This window comes from Onychomys torridus, chromosome 13, assembly GCF_903995425.1.
Source record: "Onychomys torridus chromosome 13, mOncTor1.1, whole genome shotgun sequence".
NCBI lineage: Eukaryota > Metazoa > Chordata > Mammalia > Rodentia > Cricetidae > Onychomys > Onychomys torridus.
This window is the reverse complement of record NC_050455.1, coordinates 47,397,505-47,415,701: the sequence shown is the minus strand read 5'-3', so window position 1 is coordinate 47,415,701 and position 18,197 is coordinate 47,397,505. Positions and strand designations below refer to the sequence as shown.

The 18,197-nt window shown below is 38.1% G+C and overlaps 1 protein-coding gene across 1 annotated transcript in view; it reads right to left on the bottom strand.

The window, feature by feature from the left end:
* Adamts19 (ADAM metallopeptidase with thrombospondin type 1 motif 19) overlaps positions 1-18,197 on the bottom strand; it is a 201,636-nt gene that overhangs the window by 64,676 nt on the left and 118,763 nt on the right. Inside the window, exons 12-14 of the mRNA XM_036205317.1 lie at positions 15,265-15,395; positions 14,170-14,342; positions 8,481-8,608 (exon numbers count right to left, since the gene is read on the bottom strand). Coding sequence (XP_036061210.1) covers positions 8,481-8,608; positions 14,170-14,342; positions 15,265-15,395 — 432 coding nt within the window. The remainder of the gene's footprint in view (positions 1-8,480; positions 8,609-14,169; positions 14,343-15,264; positions 15,396-18,197) is intronic.

The following is an 18,197-nucleotide window of genomic DNA, read 5'->3' as shown; positions in this document are numbered from 1 at the left end:
TCTCTGTGTAGTTTTGCACCTTTCCTGGAACTCACTTGGTAGCCCAGGCTGGCCTCGAACTCACAGAGATCCACCTGCCTCTGCCTCCCAAGTGCTGGGATTAAAGGCGTGTGCCACCACCACCCAGCAAAAATGTAGTTTTTGTTTGTTTGTTTGTTTTGTTTTTTCAAAGCTGAGGACTGAACCCACGGCCTTGTGCTTGCTAAGCAAGCACTCTACCACTGAGCCAAATCCCCAACCGCTCATTGGAGTTTTTAAGAAATTGAAGGAACTTGGACCATTATTCTCCAAGTTTTTAAAGATTCCAGACTCTAACACAGTCTACTATGGCCATACTACCGATCATAATCAAAGGATTAAGAAAAAGGTTCTATGATAAAGGCAGTTTAAAAGTGTGACAACAGATCCCATACTACTGAGGAAACCAAAAGGAATACTTTGGAATGAAGAAGGGAATAAGCATGTCCAAGAGATGGTAGTGAGAAGATAACATTAGGTAAGTGATAAACAAAGATAGTCTGAAGAAAATAAACACTATAAAATCAACAAAATGACAAAAATCCGTATGTAACTTTTAGTAATAACTTTGAGTGTCAATGGACTCAATGTTCCTTTCAAAAGACACAGAAGTTGGAAAGAATTCAAGAAACTAGATACAAAAGACCAAATAATCCAATTCAAAACTGGGGTACAGATCTAAACAGGGAATTTTCAATATAGGAAGCTCAAAGGCTGAGAAACACTTAAAGAAATGTTCAACATCCTTAGCCATCAGCGAAATGCAAATCAAAACTAGTTTAAGATTCCATTTTATACCTGTCAGAATGGCTAAGATTAATAATACAAGTGAAGACTCATGCTGGTGAGGATGTGGAAAAAGGGGAACATTCCTCCCCTGCTGATGGGAGTGGCCTACTTGTACAGCCACTATGGAAATCAATATAGTAGTTCCTCAAAAAAAAAAAAAAAAAAAAAAAAAAAAACAAAAAAAAAAAAAAACCTGGAGTTGATCTACGACACACCTGTACCACTCTTGGGCATGACACTCAGTCCTACCATGAGGACATTTTCTCAACTGTGTTCATTGTGGCTTTAGTCATAATATTCTGGAACTGGAAACAACATAAATGCCCCTCAAGCAAAGAATGGACAAAGAAAATGTGGTATATTTACACAATGGAGTATTACTTAGCCGTTTAAAAACAATGACATCAAGAAATTTGCAGGCAAAGGGATGCAATGGGAAAAAAACAACAACAAATAAGAGCTATCACTGTTACCAAGAAACACACTTATCACTCAAAACAGAAACCACCTTAGAGTGAAAGCATGGATTAAGGTCCTCTAAGAAAATGGAACCAGGAAACAAGAAGTGGTTGCTGTTCTAATATCTGAAAAAACAGGCTTTGAAGTTAAACTAATTAGAAGAGATGCCAGGTGGGACACAGACAACTTCCAGCCACTGATCAAAGGAACATTCCAGGAAGAAGACGTTACAAGCTTTCATGCAGCAGCAAACTTTATGAAGCAGGTTCCTGTAAATGTGATGCAAAAGATTGAGGCTAACACATTCATATTAGGTAACACCAACACTCTACGTTCACCAAAAGACAGATCATCTGGGGTGGGGAGGTGAACAAAAGAGTGATAGAGGTGAGGGATATCATAGATCAAATGGATCAAACGGACAGAACATTCCATCCACACACTAGAGAATATATGCTTACCTCAGGAGCTCACAGACCCTTCAACCAAAGAGAGCATATAGTGGAACATAAACAATAAACTATCAACAAATATAGGGAATAAATAACTCTTTATATCTTATTTAACTTCAATAAAGTAAAAGTAAGTATTAACAGTAATAAAAAAAAAAACAGAAAATATACAGTCATGGAGTTAATGGCATTGAATAGATTATTCAAAAAATTAAAAGAGAAACTTAAAACAGGTAGAGTAGGAAAAAAATAAAAATAAAATGCGACATATTGAATTAAATCTACAGGGCACAACAAAGGCAGACTGATGAGGAAAGTTTATTGCTCTAAGTGCTTACATCAAAACTGAACAAACAACTTAGTGATGTACTGTAAGGCCTTGGAAAAATAAAATCAAAACAAACACCCAAAACAGTAAACAGTGAGAAATCATCAAGATCAAAGCAGAACTTAATGAAATAAGAATGAAAAAAAAAAAACACTTAAAGGGAGATCTGGTTCCTTGAAAAGATAAACAAGTTTGACAAAACCTTAGCTGGAGTAACAAAAAAGAAAGAAGACTCAAATTAATAAAATTAGAGATGCAAAAGGAGATATTACAATAGACACCATTGAAATCCAGAGGATGGGGAGAACACTCTTCCAAAGCCTCCATTCTACAAAACTGGAAAGTATAAAGAAACTGAGGAGTTTCTTAAAGCCCCTGACATGCCGAAATAATCCAGGAACACATAAATATTTAAATAAATCCATCATGAATAACAAGGTTGAGTCTGCAATAAAAATCTTCCAAACCCAAACCAGCCCAGGCGTAGGTGGATTTATTGCGGAGTTCTAGCAGACCTTTAAGGAAGAACTAAATCTGATGTTTCTCAGACTGTTCCATAAAACAGAAAAGGAAAGGCTGCTTCCAAATTCTTTTTACAAAGCTAGCATTACACTAACTCCTAAAACATCTACAGTTGATAAACATGCTCAGAAAAAGCTGCAGGATGAAAAATGACACGGAAAACAGGCAGCCTTGGACATACCTCAGACAGTATCTTGAATTAAATCTAACCATGGAAGCGAAAGGCCTATGAAGTGAATAGTTTAGGGCTACGAGGAAAGAGATTGAGGCATACACCAGAAGTATGCATCATGGATTGGTAGGGTCAGTACTATGACGGTGGTCACATGACCAAAGGCAATCTATAGATTCAGTACAGTCTCCACTAAAATTCCAATGCAGTTCTTCACAGATCTTAAAAACACAACCTCAAAATGTATATGGAAACACAAAAGACCCAGAACAGACAAACACATCCAAAGAATGAAAATACTGCTGTGAGGTATTACAACCCCCAATTTCAAGTTAGAATACAGAGCCACAGCAATCAAAAGACCATGGAATTAGCCTTAAACAGACACATTGAACAAGTGAATAAAACTGATTACCCAGATATAATTCACACACCTTCAGATGCCTGATTTTTACAGAGGCCAAAAATACACATTGAAGAAAAGACAGTAACCTTCAACAAATGGCTCAGGTCCAACTGGATAGCTCCATGTAGTAGGAAGTAATTAAGTCCTATCTCAACTATACGTAGATCAACACGCTCAATATAATGCCTGATGCTTTTGTATGTTAGAGGAGAAACCGGGGAATACACTTGAATTTACAGACACAGGTAAGGACAGGACTCCGGTAATGTAAGTATTAAGATTAACAATTAGTAAATGTGTCCTCATGAAATAAAAGTTTCTATATAGCAAAGGACACAATCAATCAAATGAAGAGGCAGCCTAAAAAATGGGAAATAACCAATTTTGTATGTACCAGCCATATATCCAAGAGTGGGGTAGAATCTAGAACAAATAAAGGACTTAAAATATAAAGTTAAATACTAAGCAAAACTTAACAAAAGTTCTCAAATGGCTGAGGTACAACATCAGGAAAATGCAAGTTAAAACTACTTTGAGGTTTCATCTTACTCGAGTCATAATGGCCAAGATCATAATAACAAATGACAGCAAATGCCGGCCTGGATGTGTAGAAGGGGGAACCTTATTCACTGTTAGCAGAAGTGCAAACATGTACAGCCACTACGGGACTCAGTGTGGAAATTTCTCAAAAGGCTAGAGTAGCTCTATCATATAATTCAACTATCCCACTGTTGGGCGTAATCCAAAGGACTCTCTATCCCACTACAGAAACACTTGGTCACCCATGTTCAATGCTGCTCTATTTACAATATTTAGGAATTGAAGACACAGTTCTGAACTCCATAAAGTGTTGAATGGTATAATAACAGTGTGGTACGTGTACACAATGGAACATCACTTTACTACAATGGAAAAAAAAATGAAATTATGGATTTTGCAGGTAAATGAAGAGAGCAGCAAAGATTCTGAGTGAGGCAAACCACACCCCGATATACAAACATCACCCGTTCTCTCTCACATGAGCGTGCTAGCTTAGAATCTTTAGAAACATGTTTTTAAATTGAAGTGAGCAGGAAACTCGTAAGGGACAATGAATGGACAAGCTTCCAAGGGAACAGAGAACAACTCAGGTGGTGTGAACAGGGAATAAAAAACAGTGGGCAAGAAAGGTTAATGGGATGGGACAAAGGAGATCATGTTTGAGGAGTAACAATCTGCAGGGAGAGAAGACCAGAACAAAAGACTTTCAAAAAAGCCATCTAGTAGCAGCAGAAAAGCTTCCTAAAACACGCACTTCTGCTTATCTAAGAGGAGTCCAAATGGAGTCACACTCTAACAGGGGAATACTGCTCTCTAGATGCTATAGGCTATCTAATTAAAAATAAAAGCCCACTGGCAGGTATGAGATACCTCTTCCCAAGGTTTTGGTCACTTAGCCCCTCTAAACATTACAGTCTATTGCCATTTTTGAGTCAAAGAACAGGTAAAAGCCCAGTTGGTGTCCACATGAGAGTGCCATCTCTCCTCTCTAGATTTCATGGTGCTCGAAGGTGCTATGCATGATACCAGGGAAGTAATCAATAGTCGTATCCAACTGGGAGCCCTGAAAACTATAGTTCTAGTGTCTGGCAAAATGCAAACATTGGTGCAACAGTACAAATTTTTATGGGCATAAATTATTAGATTCTTAAGCCCACCTGGGGAAACAGAATTTATGGGTGTCATCCATTAACACAGCCAAGAACCCATGGCTGGGTAAGTTATAGTCCTGAGGAGAGAACCTATTACTTTAACTATGTAAATGAGCAGGGTGCTAAACTGCTCCCTAAGTTCTTATCTTTGTAACCACAGAATTGTGCATATCACAACCTTAACCAGAGATACTTCTTTTAACAGTAGTAGATGGTGTAACAGGCACATACCATTCTCCCAAGGCTTAGCAAACTTGAGAGAAGAGGAGGTCGATAATTCCATTTAAAAAAGTGTTTTCAGGACATGCCAGGAAGTTACACATACCAACTCATAGCAGCTATGAACGTATAACATCAAGGACAACAAAATCCTAGCACGGGTGGCAGAGATGCTCATGAAGTTCCACCGATAGATGAAGAGCTATGAGCAACTGACAGATGATGCTCTATCTAGGGAGAAGCACATTGCTTTAAGGAGGCTACCTATCAACCAGTAAATGACCCTACACCCATGCACATCCTGGCAGCACTAAGTGGATCCAGGGAGTCGACTGGGAGGGAAGAATGGTTGGTAGGATGTAGGAAAGACTGAGGAGGAGGGAAGGTGGTGAGGATTTTTATAAAAATCCATTATAAGCATGCTACTGGCATTGCCTTCCTAAGCTGTTAATCTTCTGTTTTCAGGTTCACATGAGTCTGCTGAGACTACCAGTTATAAAACGCAAAGACTTCAACTTTCACTGCTTAAGTATTTATTTCCAGATGCTCTTTAGTCTCCACCCTACATTTTTTTTTCCATTTAAACACAAAGGGCAGATTTTTTTCTTAGCCAGAACCCAGGTGTTCCTGACTCCTGCCAGGTGACCTCCACACAGGTTGTATTTTAAGCACTTCCTGTGATGGTCACTTCTGAAATAAGCTTGACTAGCTGACCAAAGCCCTCCACTAACCACATATTGTATGCTTTGACACTGCTGGGCACTCTGACATGAGGAAGGTATGCCTCCATAGGCAGCATTCATGTGTCCTTTGCTGTCTCTGAATATCTACCCCTTAGCTGCTTTTTATAATCTGTTTGCTTCCCAATTCTGAACAGTATCAACACCAGTCAAAATTCAGTCTCTCTTTGAAACTTTTCTATGGAGAAGGGCCTCTCAATGGCTTTTGTTTGAAGTATTGATAGACTGAATTCTTCTTGGTGTATGTATACTCAGCTTGGGAAAACAGAATCATATCTCCTCAGTATCAGTGAATGGCAATATTTATTCAATAGAAAATAGTAAATTTTGGTCTCAGCTTTCTTTGGACAGAATAACCCTAGGAACATGTAAAGGTGGTTTATTTTTCAGCAACTCACACTTCCTTGTGTCATCCAGAGTTGTAAATTCTTGCACTCCACTTAGGAAGTGAGGCCACCTGTGCCGTGGAATTCAGCCGCTCAGTGGCATGAACACATGGACCAGAACATAAGACCTTCAATTTCCTCAATAATTTCATTTTCTTAAATACTAGTTTCTTTTTTTTTTTTCAAAACAACATTGGGTTATCATTCAGTATTTACCACAAGAAAAGTACTTTTGCCTCTGGATGACCAGGCCAGCCCTTCCTTATCTTTACAGCAACAGAACCTTTACTGGGCTAAACAGGCTACTCCATGACACCCCTTTTGATCTCTGTATTCATAGTATTTAGAATTCCAGAGTTAGTTTTGTGACTATATATTTGAGATTAAAAACAAAGCAAGCTAGTCAAATTCCTAGTTTTCAGAGGGCTGTCAGAAAATTCTGCATGTTTTTCATCATATTTTGACCAAAAGATGTATTTTAATTTAAAAAAAAAAAACGAATCTTGATATACTCTGATGCAGACAGAAGTCACTTGCCAATTCAAAGAATTCTACTCAAATTATCATAATCAGACTTATGGGAGCATTTGTGTATAGTTTTGGTTGGTATAATTTTAATGTCTAGTACAAGACTCTGTAAAATATCAGGGGTATACAGCACTGTGATGTGACAATCATAGCTGTTCTGGCTACTATATCTGAAACATACAATTAGGAATACTAATTTTAAAAAATAAATCAATTTACAAATATGCTAACCAGATAGACTCATATATCATGATGAAATTGCAAGTTTAATTGAGTAATATGTAATTCTGAGGCAAAATATATAAAGTCTATTACCAGTGGATATTTTTCAAGTCACAATCATTTTCTGTTGATATGTGTGACAGTACCACACACTGAGTGTTAAACTTTACAGCATCATAGCAGAGTAAGAATGTTGAAACTGTGGAACACTCAAGTTGCATGAAGTACCAATTTCTAACTGTAAGTCTATAGCCTGTATTGGGTCACTCATTGATGCATGCAAAGCTTGTGTGTGTTCAACTATCTATTTTCTCAATGGTAGGGTCGAGGGAATCATCATGTGATTTTCAGAGAACTATATAGAACAAATTTACTGGCCATTGTTCTAAAAAGTCAATTTGCAGATCACTTTGTGCATGGGGGTCCAGTGTGTTTGACTTATTTGAGAACATGGCTTCCTAAGAGAAGCTGTGGCTTCAGTACAGTTGCACTCAGCTAATTCTCTCATTTCTCTCCCATTTCTAGAAAACACATCAGAAATTGCCTAGAATAAAAATTGCAACAAACTAACTAACTCACTAACAAACTGAGCCCTATTATCCCTAAGGACACATTTACTTCCAGTAGCTGCTTGAATACACACACACACACACACACACGCACACGCACACGCACACGCACACGCACACGCACACGCACACACATGCATGTGCATCTGAGGACAGAAATGTCTCTGTTCTCAGCCCCTAAAATGGCAACCCTGGAAAGCCAGCCCATAAAAAGTCCTTGTGGGGTCAGCATTTTTCTTGTGTCTAGTCCTCTCCCCGTGTTCAAGGTGATCACTGAGATGCTTGACATTGCACTTCCTGTTTACTAATCTTGCAGGGGAAGACAACCTGATACAGTATCAGAGTTATGAGGAGAAATTTTGCATTGTAGCTTTTGACCTTTCCACTGGACTATTCATGCTCCTTTGACAGGAAATATGTTTCTAAAGACTGATGCAAAAGAGGCCACAAGTTCACGTTAAATGAACATTTTTAAGAGCAAACGAACTACAAGTTAAAATTTAATACACTAGAACTGATTATAAAAAATACACCATTAAAAATAGAGGCTGCCTTTGAAAATTGATTGAGTCTGTAATGTTGGTAAGTATTTGAATATGACAAGCATGACTGGTTCTTGTGACTCCTATCTCAGGATAAGAGAGAATGGAAAACTGGAGTGTTCGACTCTTTGTTCTGGAATGTTCTGACAGGTAAGTGTTCCGACTTTAAACATCAGGTCTATGTCTATATCTTAAAACCAATGATTCTGTCAGTGGTCAATGGGATCTGTGGGTCACTTGGTTCTCACTCACCTTTGTGCAGGTGGAGACATGGCATTCCAAGTTTAATTTGTCTTACTCATGAACCCAGTCATGTCTGAACCACCCAGCTCTCCTGAATCTCAACCCAAAGCATGTCACCATGTTATGAAGTTTCCCAGTGGACCCATGGTAGGTATCACTTCAGCATGTAGAGTCTCACTTCAGAAATCTCTTACCTGGCACCTGCCATTTGCACATATATCTAATCCCTGGTATCCGCAAGATGTTCCATCCATCACCTTTTCTGATAGAAGAACAGACTGTTCCTTTCCAACAGGAGAGCAAAACAAGGCACATGGCTTTTCTATATACAAAATAGATAAGAGAAGAATATTGACGCATCAATATTTTTTTATCTTAGGCTCTATTTTTTCCATAATGATACTGCGTAAAAATGTAATTCAATGCTAATCAAGCCGTATAACATTAATAGATTCATACTAGAGGTTTATTATATTAGATGCCATGTTTTCCTTAGAGGCACCCAGTGCATATTAATCTCCACCTTTAGAAATCTGGTTTCAAATGATTTTCAGATGTGTATTTCTGGCACAAAGCTCCAGAAAACAAAACAATTTCTCCTGAAATACATTTGGTCCATCCCAATTTTTGTCCTTATCTTTTGGAACGACAGTTTCCTTACTCTAATCACACATCAGGACTCTCCTCATTTAAAAATTCTGATTAATATTCAGACATGAAGTTCTTTCGATGTCTCTCACTTATAAATCTTAGCATAATAATATTTAATTTTTACATACAGTTTCAAATAGAAAATTACCAAAGCAGGAAAAACAACTGTCATCCGATTCTCTGTATTCTGCGGTTTCAGAAACAAGCGAGATTGTGTGGGAACTTCCGCCATGGGGCCCAAGTGCTGATGAGTTAGGAGGACTCAATCCCTTCACTGCTTAGTCAGACACCATGTCAGTGTGCTTGATGTCCAGGGCAGGAACCATTGATTCAGGGTGAGGCCTTCTTGCGCTGCTCACATTCTTCCTCTGTGCCTTGCCGAGCACGAAGTAGGAGGGTTGGATTTCAAATACTCGCCTCTTAGACTCAAAAGTGGCATCATTTTTTAAAACGTGTTTCTACTTTGAAGCCCGTTTATAGAGGATCTGTGCTATGTGGTGACACCAAAGTACAGATAATCAAATCTGAAACTTCAGAGCAGCCTCCATGCTACATTACTACTCTCCTGGCTTGACACCAGCCAGTCCTTTGCTGCTTATTAAACTTGTATAAATAGGGTGGAAAATAGTTTACAGCCCTTGACATGGCTCTTGTGTCTTCAGTAAAGTTCCACGTGTGCTGATGGTATTCTATAAATACCAAATAACAGCCAGAGGCATGGAACGGGGTATCACTTTGCAAAGAGAAGACAGACAGTTAAATGAGCCTTCAACACTGAAAGTTTCAAACAGTTTTCACATGTGGCTTCTGAATGCCGCTCCGAACAATTTTGGGGAGTTGGACTATGGCCTTGAATGTGCATGGTTTTGAAATTTTCCTTTAAGATGCCATTAGAAGCCACAGTAAAGCAGTTCTGTGTGCTCTCACACCTCAAAGTAAAGTGTGCTTCCTCGAGGACTGCTTACTGTGTCACATCTTTGGACTTAAAAGCAGCTGCTACAACTGCAGCACTTTAAAAGAGGTAAATGTAATTCTCTCCCCAGAATTTTCATGGAAGACTGAATGAAGCCCATCGGGTACATGAGTTGAAAGGAGTGAGCCTTCATGACAATCCCACTCATATTCCAAACAAGAAGTCTGAGGAAAAATATCTCTGTATTTTTCCTTTTGTATCATATTGTCAATACAAGCCCCATAATTTAACTTTATAGATGTCATAAATCTTTGATCCCATTCTTTCCTCCCGGAGGATACACTGGAGACTATGACACCAAGGCGATCCCTGAAGCAAGCCAGTGCTTGGCAAGCAGGTGACTTGATTTAAAGGGACAACCCTCGCCAAGGTGCACATTGCACACAATTATCAGCAGAGCTCCAGCATTCAGAGGGGATGCAGATACAGGGACACTGAAGCCACAAATCACTTCTCTTTATAACAGGGAATATCCTCTACCTCAATAACATCCTATATCCAGATATCCTTCCACCGTTATGCATCATAAAATAATAACAGATGTACTCACTATATTATAAGATAACATGTATTATCAAGAATTTGGATTTACAAAACCATAAATTTCATTTTCTTCCCTGGTGTGATAGGAAAGATAGCTATTGTTGTGTTTTTTATCAATCATACAGACTGATGAACTCAATGGATCCATACTGAAAAGTGGTTAAAAATATGCAACTCAAAAACCACAAAAATATGGCCCCACCCTAGTAGAAGGACTATTATGAAAAAGAGAGCATGCACTGAACTGAATGTAGAGAAAGGGGAATTTTTGCCCTTGTTTGCAGGTGTGTAGGAAGGATGCTTAGTGAAAAGTTAAATGAACTTTCATATGATCCAGCATGCCGACTATTAAGCATGTAGTGAAAGAAAACTAAGTCAGTGTGGAAAAGAGAGATTCAAAATCATTGTAGCAGTATTTACAATGATCAAGAAAGGGAAATAAACTATGTATCAATGTCTGGGTAGATAAGGACAATATTCTCGAATGCTAAAAGTATGGAGTTGTCATTTTTCAGCACAATGGATGGAATTTAAGATTAGCATGTTATGTGATATAATACAGGCAAGTAAGGCAAATTTCACATGACCTCACTCATATTTGAACATGAAAGTTGATCTCATAGAAGTTGAGAATAGAATGGTGATTACTAGAGTCTGGGGAGACAGAGGCAGGATACATAGGGAAAATCTGTCCAGTAGGTGCTGAGGAGTTCTGGTGTGCTGCCTGTCACAGACTGATTATATGACAACAGAATACACTACACATTTTTTAGGGCAAGGGAAAAACAGTTGATAGTTTTAGCATAAAGAAACGGTAAATGTTCAAGGACATAAATATGTGTACTTTTTTTTGGACACTGCACAATATTATAAAAATATTGATGGTACCATATAAAGATGTGCAACATCCTGTTTTATGAATCATTTAAATATAAATTTAACTTTAAAGTGCTTATTTTTTGATTATGTAAATAGTATAATTCACTGATGATAAATATGATGATTTAAATCAGGCTTTCTTTCATTCATTATGATTTATTTTAAATATTTTTATTTACTCTTGGTGTGTGTGTGTGTGTGTGTGTGTGTGTGTGTGTGTGTGTGTGTAAGGTGAAGAGCAGCATTTCAGAATCTGTCTCTTCTTTGAACATGGGCTAGAGAGATCAAACTCAAGTCATCAGGTTCTCACCTGGTAAGTCACCTTTACTGTGATTTCTTATAAGAATACATTAATGCTCATTTTGACTGATTTCCCTTTAATCTGAAAGAACCCTGTACTGCTCACTTATTCCACATGGATAAGTAGGTTTCAAATGAATGTACCTTTTATTAGTTCTTCAGCCAATTAGAGGTGATGACGGTATCCCTCAGATGATGAAATAAAGTGAATGGTCATATTAACTAAACCTTTACAATTAGAAGATATTGAAAATACATACACATTTGTGCAAGAAAAAAATCATTAAAAGTTTGATATATATCAATTACTATACTCAGAACAGACATTAGAGGGAGTAGAGATGAACTAAAGTATGGTATTACATGATGCTTGTGGGATGCTTGGAAGGGATATATGGCCAATTTGGGTGATCAGGGGAATTCTTGGTTCCTACAGGATTCGTTTAAACTGAGTTTCCCATCCCAAATCACAAGGTTTCAAGGTAAATTCATAGTAAGTGAGATTAAAGCTTGAAAAATAAAAATAATGCTAAGAAACCCTTATCTAAGGGCTTGAAAATATGTAAACATTGTATACTTGAAGATGATATGGAATTTGTTCTTGCTTCTTCTGGGGACTGAAAAGAGCAATTATAGAGGTAAGGCAGGAAGAAGCTTAAGGGGGCAACAAAAATCCTTAATAATCAGGTGGTTAAGTTTGTGTAGCTGAAACGGTGTTGTGTTCATTGAACTAGATCTCATAAAGGGAACAAGTGGGAACCAACAGAAACGGTTAAGAAGGTCCAGGACGTCTAAGTAGAGATATCAAGCAATTCATTGGGCACATAAATTTGAAGCTCAAAGGAAAAATCTAACCCAAGACATAATGGGATGAGTTATTTGACATTTAAACTCCCAGTAATGATGGTCTGTCCAGGAAGAAGACGCCGGGCAAGTAGAGAGCATCTCTAATAGTCGGAAGGAGACAACACTAGAGACACAATAGGGAAGCCAGATTTCTGCTGGGTCATGAACTCCAAGACACACACATGTTCAGACAGGCGAAGGTTGGTCACTGGTTTGACATTTCAAGTAAAAATAGAACAGGAAATCACACACAAGCCTTAATTTTCATGAGACTCTGCAAGGACATTATAAATATTTGTGACAGGGAAGTCCATATTGGAGGTAAGAAATCGAAGGATTGTAATGGGAGAAAGTGGCTCCACATTTTAAGATGAATTAGGAGTCATCCAACACAGAGGGATTTAAATATAGAAAAACAAAATCGAGTTGATCAATAAGGTAACAGGAAAGGAGAAGAGGGTGGTATCAGGGACATAGCTGGAGACTAGCCTTGGGAAGAGGAATTGGAATCCTGTTGCTTAGTAGGAAGCAGGTGAAATAAATGTCTGTGGACAGGGCTAAACCTAAGCATGTGACAGTGAGAAGCTAGAGGTTGTCTGATGGCTATTTTTTTTCACTTATGTTGTGTAATAATCTATACCTCTCCATTATTATTTTATGTTGTTGTTGTTGGCTTATTTTTTATGTTCATGTGCTTAAGCCAAGACAACTGAGCTTAAAGGAAGCCTGAGCCATCAGACTGCAGGCCACCAAGGAGACTTAAGGGAACATAGGGAATCACAGTCCATCTTGGGAATGAGTAGAAGTAAAGGTAACCCTGGTAGCACGATGGATCCACAGAAGCACGGCCACTTTTGCCCATGGGCACACGAGCGCACATTTGGTCATCACGGCGAGTATTGTCATCCTAAACTAACACTGCAGCATATGATTTTCTTGAAATTCTTTTTGTAAAAGTCATTAAAGACTTATCAGTTTGTAAAATGAGATCGTCTACAAACAACCCACGTACTTCTCAGTTAGGATCCTCAAAGGCTGTTCCTTGGTTGTTATAGTAAAATGTATAGTAAAACCCAAGAGTTCACTGCTAACTGTGTGTGCTAGTCTGTGCCATTTTATCAAATGTGTGGGTGCAAGAACCACTGCCACAGGCAGGCCACATTTCTTACCACCACTAACCCTAGTCCCTAGCACCAATCATTGATTTTCCTTTCTGTAATTTTTGCCACTTCAAACTGCTATTTCTAAGGATCACACTGTAACACATGGCCTTGTTTGGCTGCCATTTTTATTTGGCACAATGCCCTACGATCCATCGAGTTTTATAGCTTTCAGTAGTTCTGGTAGCACAGTAGTATTCCATTGCTCAAGCATTCAACTTTGACATTGCTCATTTTAGAGACTTCCAGACTTCCCTCCAGAGTGGCTGCTCCATTCAGCCATATCAGCAATGCTAGATATCTCTACTTTCTTCTCATCTTTTCCAGTATGTGATATATTTATTATATTTTTATTTTATCTATCCAAATAGGTATATAGTCATGCCTCAAAACAATTTAAAAAATACACATGTTTAGTCTTGTGGTTGTTGTAAAGTCAGGAAAAAAACCGAAGTCTACAAATAACAATTAGATGATTTGTAGAAAAATACAAGTGTTATTAAACAATTGGCATCCAGCTGTTAGCCATACCTTCATCGAAGACAGCTTGCCACTGAAGTGCATTCTTTGGGTACGAAGTTCTAACACCATAGGCCTGACATTGCCAGTCTCTGAATCCAGGCAAACCTGCAGGACAAGGTGGATTCTCACATATTCTGTACTGTTTTCTGGGGCCATTACAGTCCCTTGCTTCAGAACCTAGCCTAGAAAAAGAGTACAGATGATAAATTTCACCCTTGCCCCACAAGTGCCAGCTTCTATAAGTGAAAACCATCACATTTACAAGACATAATCCTTTCTATTAAAACGTTTCTTTAAAAGCATTGACATACTAAATTACTGGGGAGAGTAGGACATTCATAGGCTACTTCCATTATATGAAAAAGAGAAACATTTTTTTCAATGATCAAATTATGTTTCAAAAATCCATGAATGATAAAACTGACTTTAGATAAAATAGAAAACATAATTCAAGGGCAGAGCTCAAGGCAACCTGTAAAGGCCAGCTTTCCCATGTGTCAATTATCTCTCAGGATTATAAAGTTCATATTTTTAGTAAATTCAGAAGATTTGCAGCTACATGTAACTGAACTGTGTCCTCGAAGACCATAAAGACAAATTGAATAGAACCCCTCACACCCCTGTGCTCTCTCTACAGGTACAGTGGCATTTGAGCAAGAGGGCCTGTTAATGACCCTCAACTGTACCTGGGCCCAGCATGGTTCTTTGTTTGTTCTTTCTATTTCTGTCTTTTTAACTTTTATCATCACCAACTTGGCTCTCATCCTTTGCCTTTCTGAAGTCTCATCATCCTTTTGCCTTTCTCTTAGTTCCTTCAACTGTTTACTTAACTTGTCTAATGTACATCCTGCTCATTTAAGTACATTTCATTAGACTTACACATGAACAATCTCTTTTTTTTGTAGATTTCATTATTCATTTCAGAAAGGCTGATGATTGTTTTCTGCTTAAAGGAGAGCTTTTATTTTATATAAGTAATTTGAGGCAGTAGTACAGTTGTAACAGCTTCTTTCATTTTCCATTATGATTGACAGATGTAAAAAGCTTTGTATTTCAAAACTGATGACTAAACACCCTCCCCAAAACCAGGAGCTATGACTTTACCCAGGACACTTGCGCTCTCGACTGCTGACCCCAGAACTGCAGCTTCGGCTACAGGAACTCCACGTGCTCCACTCTCCAGCCAAGTGCTCAGGTGCAGGGGTCCTGCGGGTGCATTCTCCAGCCTTACACCACTATTCCAAAAGTCATGTCTTAGGTGAACAAATCAGGGCACAACTGAAAATCATTCATTGGTCTATATAGACACTGAAATTAATGCAAGTCAGTTAGGTCTATGGCAGCCCAAGGGCCAAATACGAAGATTGCAACAGACAAGAGTTAGCCAGCACTTGCAATATCAAGGCCCATTTGCTTGGTTCTGGTGTCATTAACAGTCACGGCATGAAAACAGTGCTCAGACATTGACTACCAGAGTGCAGAAAAATCCTGTGCTGGGAGGGAGAAAAAGGAGAGAGAGTGGAGAGGGGATCTGTGGTTGTAAAAGCATAAGGAAAAAAGCTAACACATTCTATGAAACTAATTAAAATGGGGAAAACATAAATACACACACACACACACACACACACACACACACACACACAAGAGGAATAAGTACGGACAAACAGCAATAATTATCCTTCTGAAACTAAGTTGAAACAAACATTTCAGCAAATGAGTTCCCACTAATACTATAGCATGCTCTTGAAAGCCAAGTTTATTTGAAAGACCTGAACAACTGGGTTGTAGAATTCTGCATTTCAATTTCAAATTTTATAGCTAATTTAATATCTTTAACTAGGAAGTGTTACTGTGAGAACAAAGAAAGGCATGTGGTCTTTGTACTTTTTCTTTAAATTCATGTGTCTTTTTCATGAGTTAAACCAATAGCCATGAAAGGGATTACTTCTATGGTTTTTGAAGAATGATATCATAGGTAGACACATTAGTTATCTCTATGGTTATTGAGGAATGATGGAATATGTGGACAAGACTGCTACAATTTCTCCTGAAAATCAATCACATAGATGATGGACACAGGAAACAGGTACAAGGCCACAACATCATACTGTGAACAACATGTTATAATATTAGGACCATTTAGATTAGTAATTATAAGACAACAAGGCTGAGAAAGTCGATCCTTCTCACCATGGGGATCTGCCACACTGAAGGGCATCAAGATTTGGAAAGGATTTTGAGAGAGGTGCGGAAATACTGTGAGTCTCATCTTGCTCTTGTCCAAGGTGCAAAGATGCTTACTCAGCATAAAGATTTTATGTTTTGCAGAAGTTGAGTGTGGCACAGAGCTCAACGCTCAAGGATTTTTGTGGTTAACCCTGGTAACCATAAAAGCTTATTAGGGGACATCTGTGGTTGGTATCTAAAATGAATTTAAAAAAATTAAAAATACAAAGCTTATTAGGGGTATCATTACAGTAATGCTGTAAATGGATTTCCATAAACTAAAGTTCCATTCACTCAGAGGATTTTAATTAATGTCTTGATTTAAAATTATTTTAAGGATTTTTTTTTACCTGTTTTTAGAGGGAAGAATTGAGAAAACAACACTATACCATCTAGCTTATATTCAATTGACTTTTTATAAGCAAAATCAATCACTTTATGTATTTTGTTACATCAAATTTTAATTCAACTTCTTTTAGATTTAGTATGCTTTAAGTTTCATATTGAAAAACAACATGGGATGGGTCACTATTGTAAGTTTACCAATAAATAAACTAGAGAGTCATGGGAAGGTTCAATCTGAAATGTGAAAAAAAAAATACAGGAAAAAATGGTCAATGTAGAAACTTATATATTACGTACTAGCTTTAAGCACTCAATAATGTTATGGGAGCCATGGAAAAATCCCAGCATAAAAACTGTCAAACTTGAGTTGGTCACAGTGTTTGGCTTACTCTGAGGGTGTTTACTTTTCCCTGGGTGCATATCACAGTCCCTTGCCCATTTAGCAGCAAGCTGGCACTGACGGGCTGGGCAAGAGTTCATAGAAGACTGGAAGTCTTCTGGAAAGCACTGGGACTCGGTCTGCATATAATTTAAACTAGATCACTTCTGGCACATGAAGAAAAATGGAAACAGACATGCAAGCCAGCATGCACACAAAAACTGGTGATATTTAAAGAAACTGTAACATGATATCTAAGGTTTGTCCCCTTGTGGACAACCAGGCCTCTCTGCACCAAGGGGACCTGCTTCTCCTTCTTGTATGTAGTGTTGTTTCTGTGCTATGGAAAGTATTAATTTTGCCTAAATTATTATGCAATAAATTACTATATAAAGCTTTCTTAGTGATGCACTCCCTAAATTTGGTAGCACCATATTTTGTATCATATGTCCGGTATGACATATAATGCTATGTATGGTTTAGATGGCAAAAAGTTCTATTATCTACAAAATTAGTTTTATTTACAAAGAAGTTAATACTGTATAATTTCCATCATTTCTGTGCCAAGACATGCCCTAACATGTCGGGTTGTGTTCTGTGCCGCCAAATGCTTATGGGGACCTGCGAAGGAGGTTTACGAGAACAGAACTGGTGGAGGGGCATGGAGATATCAAAGTTGCAGGACAGTCCTCTCAACACATGCTCCATACACACTGTGGAAACGGGGAGACAGGCAAGGCTGACAGCGGCCTTCTGCGCATACACCTGGTGGTTGTCAGGGCGTGGAGGTCTTCATTATCTCCAGTAGTGAACAGCCATAGGTTTTTCCAGTGTCTTAACTCAGGAAGATAAATGACTAGGCAATAATGAGTCCTTCAAGGTATCTAATTCAAAGCTGCTGTTTAAGCACTCTTTCCTGTTTTCATTCTGAGCAAATGCTGTGAATAAAAGAAAACCTGCCTACTTGCTGTTTAGTACTAAATACTTTGTTAACTTGTTGTTTTCTATATTGTTAATCAAAATGCTAGATATGGTCCAATGATTCTATCATAAAAAAAGAATGCCTCTTTTACCTTGGAAAATGGTA